Here is a 4,900-nt window from a genome sequence, read left to right as displayed (position 1 = left end):
AAGAAGAAGAAGATATATATATTATTAATCGAAAATTGAAGGCATAGCTAAACGAGCACGAAATATGTATACGAGTATACAACCCTTAGGACAGGTTAGAGCTCGACCTTAGTAGGAATATCACTTGAACAACTTAGAACCTTGGCCCGTAACGGTATACAAAACTCATACATACATAATTGATCATAAGACTCTTTTAAATCGAAAACGCGCTTTCAACATATCACAAATTTGTTGAGGCCGTTAATGTCAGTTTCGGCTAGGTCCCTTGGTTCGCTGACGTTACTTCTGCCAATATATTTTCCTCCGTATTGCAAAAGAGAAGAAAAAAGAAGAGAAGAAATTTCGTGGATTCTTCCACCTAGCCGTTTTCCATACAATCTTAACAACTTATGTCCGACATGATTTGTAGTCTTCTCGATCTGTCAGCCACATTTTGCGGGCGTGCGTTGCCACCAGACAGTGACCAGTTAGTACTCCGTACGCAATATATGTAAGTATTTCCAAATATTTTCAATGTTCACTGTTCCACTATGTACCTTGCCTTAGGCGGTCTCTGTAGCGGTGAGTGTAAAACTTTATCACAGAATAGGGTGTCAGAGATAAGATTAGAGAAATCGGCACTCATATCTTTAAAATTGACATTCCTATGCCCACATTTATTCGACAATGTTTGTCATATTAGCCTGAAGGCGGCAGTATAGTTTTAGTCACGCGGAAGTAACAACATATGACAATAGGAACGCATCCATCATGGGCGAAATAACAGTACGTGAACTCGATCCGGTGCTTCGAGAATTGGCGCGCACAAATTGTAATGAAAATCCAGACACTGTCGTTGAACACATCGAAGTGATAAAAGAGTGGATTAGAAAATCTCCGCATCTGAAAGCATCTAATAATCCACAACTGATTTTGGCTTTCCTGCGTCGGTGTAAATTCAATCTCGAGGACACAAAAAAACGTATTGACAATTATTATGCCATGAAGAATGAATATCATGATGTTTTGTGTGAACGTGAATTGAGTGATGARTTAATTGAGTTCTATCGAACAGGGTGAGTTTCATTTTGTGTTCGGCGTATGTAAGAATCGTGGRCATGAATTTAGTCTAAGATAAAAAGACATAAAAATATGTTTATATTGATTTGGATCGGTCAGTTTATGTGGCAGTTATATGCATAGTAGTTTGATTACTTCGGAGATAGTAGCGTTTCCTCTATATTCAGATATACAGAGATTAATGAATATTCTGATTCCATCGAGGTTTTATAAAATAAATAAAACTGGTTTGTTGTAAGTAATCCTTGGACGGGTTCATGCGAAATAAAGACTGATTTTACAAAACCTTCAATTCTCTCTTAAGATGGTGAAAATCTAAGAAGAAATATTTAGTGTTTTCGTGAAATAAAATATTGTAAATAACACAGATATTATGAATTCAAGAAATCATCTTACTAAACACTTAACATAATCTACTGTTCCAGCATACACGTTATCCCCAAAAAACCGATCGCACACGATGGACCTGCTGTAATGATTTCACAGTACTGTAAAATCGATTTGAAGAAATCGAACCCACGCTTAGCATTCAAATTGCTTTTTATTTTGTTCGAGACTCTGGCTATGGAAAGCGACAATGCCAGTATTGTGGGTCTAACATATATAATAGACTGCCGGGACGTTGGTCTCCACCTAATGACGCAATTTGAACCGTCTACTCTGAAGAAAGGCTACATAGTGGCGGAGGACTGTATGCCCTTAAAACTGAAAGAAGTCCACCTCATAAATATGAGACGCGAAGGAGTATCAGTTTTCAATTTCTTGTCTTCATTGTTGCCCAATTCAATGCATTTCAAGGTGCTTTATAATGTAAAAATACCATGCTGAAAAGTGTTTAAAAGCGTTTTCTTTTTTTACTCTTACAGTTTGTGGCGCACAAAAAGGCAGAGGATTTGCTCGAATGCATTCCACGTGATGCTGTTACCGTCGAATATGGCGGAAACAATGGCTACCTAACGGAGGCTATCAAATCGTTTGAGTCAAACTTATTGTTATATAAGGAGCATTTTAAAAAGGACGGCAATTTTGGTACTAATGAAAAACTGCGAGTCGGACATAAGAAGGAATGGGAACTGGTCGAATYGAGCGGAGCTATTGGGTCGTTTATAAATATAAGTTAAAAATCCGGCAACTGAATTTTTATACAATTTTAATTGTAAATAACTAACTGTTCTTTGGTGTAATTGTAACATTAAAATATTTATACTYCTGTATAACCGCTGTATCTTTTACTAGATTTTTGTTGAGCATACGCTATAAAACCGTGCATGAGTCATTTTATGTTACTATATACATATTTGCACATTTACTATCAGATTTTCGTTCTAAGTAAATATAGCACTCCCTTTCAATACAATTAATCATTTAATTCAATTTCACGTTGTGCACTTTTGCTTAAAGGTCGCATTGAGCGATGACTGCGATGAGCTTTGCGATATATTGCTGTTAATACTTGCTGCTGATGGTGAGGGCGTCACTGGCACATTGTTCTGGGCGTTATGTGTATTGTTGTTGCCGCCTGCGCTTAAGCTAACGCAACTGCTAACCCCACTGCTGCCACTGCTGGTGTTGCAAATGTTATTGTTGGGCAGATTATTATTGCTTTTGTGGTTTCCCGTCACTGCTGTTGACGTGTTTTGCGTTGTAGTTCGACTGATATTCTGCACAATCAAATTCAGGCAATCYAAACTGGAGCCATTTGCCGCCGACGAATCGAAGTCTGTAAAGAATTTTAATAATGATTTGAAAAATATACAACACATAAACAAACTCAATCAAATTTCGACAAATATTTGCGTATAAAATACGGTCCCCTTAAATATAGAAACTTCTGTTAACGGATTATATGAGTTTACGTGTTTCAAAAAACAAAAACGTTTGYTTTATTATCTTATTCAATTCTACAACACCTCTAGAATATTGCCATAWATTTTCAAGTTGATCCGAGTAAAAGTTTCGGAGATCAGCCTTGAGAACTTATGCGTTCGAAGCTAGTTAGGTTAARTGCGTCGTATTTGAACACGTTTTTCTCGAAACTGTGTTTTTGAAGTCGGTTGGCRAGATTTCTCGAGAACTACTCAACCTATCTTCTTGGAATTTTACACAGGTCTTTGATATACAATTCTTAAAAACTTGGATGAAGTATTTATTTTCGATTACAACTATTTGAAATAAAAATGTCGAAAAACTTTCAGGGGAAGGGGAAGGTTTTAACTAAAACACAAATTTTTTTACTTTAGATAATCCTGTAAGGAGTTATCCTCCCAACGTGGGCGTATATTTTTTCTGAAAAGTCACCGGAAATGGCTTCGCAATGGCCGAGTTTCAAATATTTGTTTTAAAAAATTTCTTTGTTAATAGTGTATGCAAAGAACGTACATTTATAGAGAAGGTTCAACTATGGAAAAGCGTGTAAACTGTCAAGAGCCATGAATTTTCGATTAGTGGGTTTCACCACTTTTGGCTCTGCAGGAGAAACTTTAACAGAAATGAGTGAACAGAGCTTAGTATTCAATGAAAATTGTGCTCAGAAATATTCATTGCTACTACAGACGTATGTTGGCCTTTTGGCTTATATTTTTATACGTTAACATGCTATCATATCTATTGATATGGTTATCATTTTGAGAATTTTTATGAATTCATGCAAAATTGATAACATTATTTTTAATTTATGCCATTCTGCAAGCAATTTTTGTAGTTAATGGGTAAATKAGCGTCTTTTTAAATATTTCTTATCTTTGATAATGTAATACAATGTAATATAATTTCATATGTATGCATATATTTGCTATATATGTATGTACATATACGGTATATTATCACAATATCCTAACAAACTTAATATATTACCACAATAATATATAAAAATCACACGTTTCATCATTTAAAACTTGTATACGCATCTACTGCAGATATGTACRCACATATGTAAGTACAAATCAATTTCAAATCAAGATATCGTTTATCAGTAACATAATATGCGCACGMTACTCTACWTGTACAYACACATATACAATGAAAATTTCAAAATTAGACTAGTTCACCGTCATGATATGGCTAGATTTGATGCCCCAAACCATTACAATCCATAGTTGCATTATTGGAATGTTTAATTCAAAGAGTTCTAAAAATTTTATATAATCAATTTCTGATCAGAAATACTCTCAGTTATTTATTTCTTTTCAAAATTTCTTTAGTTGTTAACTGCTTATGCATATTATGCCATATTTTCGAAAACCACAACAGTTGAAAAAGTATATATAATAATTTTTTGATCAGTTGAATCAGTTTGAACCAATAATATAATATTATGCTTTGAAATTTGCTTCTCATCAGTTCTGAATATCTGATTCACYATACCTATACAGTTATTATTGCCCMTAATAACCATATATTTATCARTGTTTTAGGTGTATTTTCATTTATTTCCAATGGCAACAAAGTGTAATTTAACCGATAAGTAAAAAAAAAAGTAAACAAAAAATACCTACATATGTAGATACGAGTATATATTTTACTTTCGCCTCGACCGTAACACCTGTTGTGCCTTATCTAAAATCAATGACAAGCGTAATTCCAAAATAAAATAGAAAAAATTCATCGAGAGTAGTATAGGGTGCGACAACACGAACCTACTAGTCAATAAAGACAAAAAATTTGCAAGTTCGAATTTTTTTTATTTATTAAACATAATTGGTAAGCTGTATATGCTCTCCACCAAAACTCTATGTTAGGTTAGCTTATGTGGCTGATTAAAGATTGCATGTAGACTACTTTAAGTAGTCCTTTGTGATGTCATAGAAAAGAAGAATTTCTGTGTTCCAACTCTAAAAAA

The 4,900-nt window shown here is 34.2% G+C and overlaps 2 protein-coding genes across 3 annotated transcripts in view; one reads left to right on the top strand and one right to left on the bottom strand.

Annotated features, from left to right (window-relative positions):
* The first annotated feature begins 681 nt into the window (after positions 1-681).
* On the top strand, positions 682-2,261 carry LOC108972147 (alpha-tocopherol transfer protein). The gene is made up of 3 exons (XM_018938654.1): positions 682-1,058; positions 1,488-1,860; positions 1,929-2,261. The coding sequence occupies exons 1-3, from the start codon at positions 754-756 to the stop codon at positions 2,181-2,183; spliced, it is 933 nt and encodes a 310-aa protein (XP_018794199.1). The 5' UTR covers positions 682-753; the 3' UTR covers positions 2,184-2,261.
* A 170-nt stretch (positions 2,262-2,431) lies between these two features.
* The window catches only part of LOC108972134 (myogenic-determination protein), a 19,718-nt gene continuing 17,249 nt past the window's right edge, over positions 2,432-4,900 (bottom strand). For both annotated transcript variants that reach the window (XM_018938633.1, XM_018938641.1), the window contains exon 5: positions 2,432-2,782. In XM_018938633.1, the coding sequence (XP_018794178.1) occupies positions 2,439-2,782 (344 nt within the window). In that variant the 3' untranslated portion in view covers positions 2,432-2,438. The remainder of the gene's footprint in view (positions 2,783-4,900) is intronic.

This window comes from Bactrocera latifrons, unplaced genomic scaffold (assembly GCF_001853355.1).
Source record: "Bactrocera latifrons isolate USDA-ARS-PBARC rearing strain unplaced genomic scaffold, ASM185335v1 scaffold_11, whole genome shotgun sequence".
NCBI classification, from domain to species: domain Eukaryota; kingdom Metazoa; phylum Arthropoda; class Insecta; order Diptera; family Tephritidae; genus Bactrocera; species Bactrocera latifrons.
This window is presented reverse-complemented; position numbering and strand designations above follow the sequence as displayed.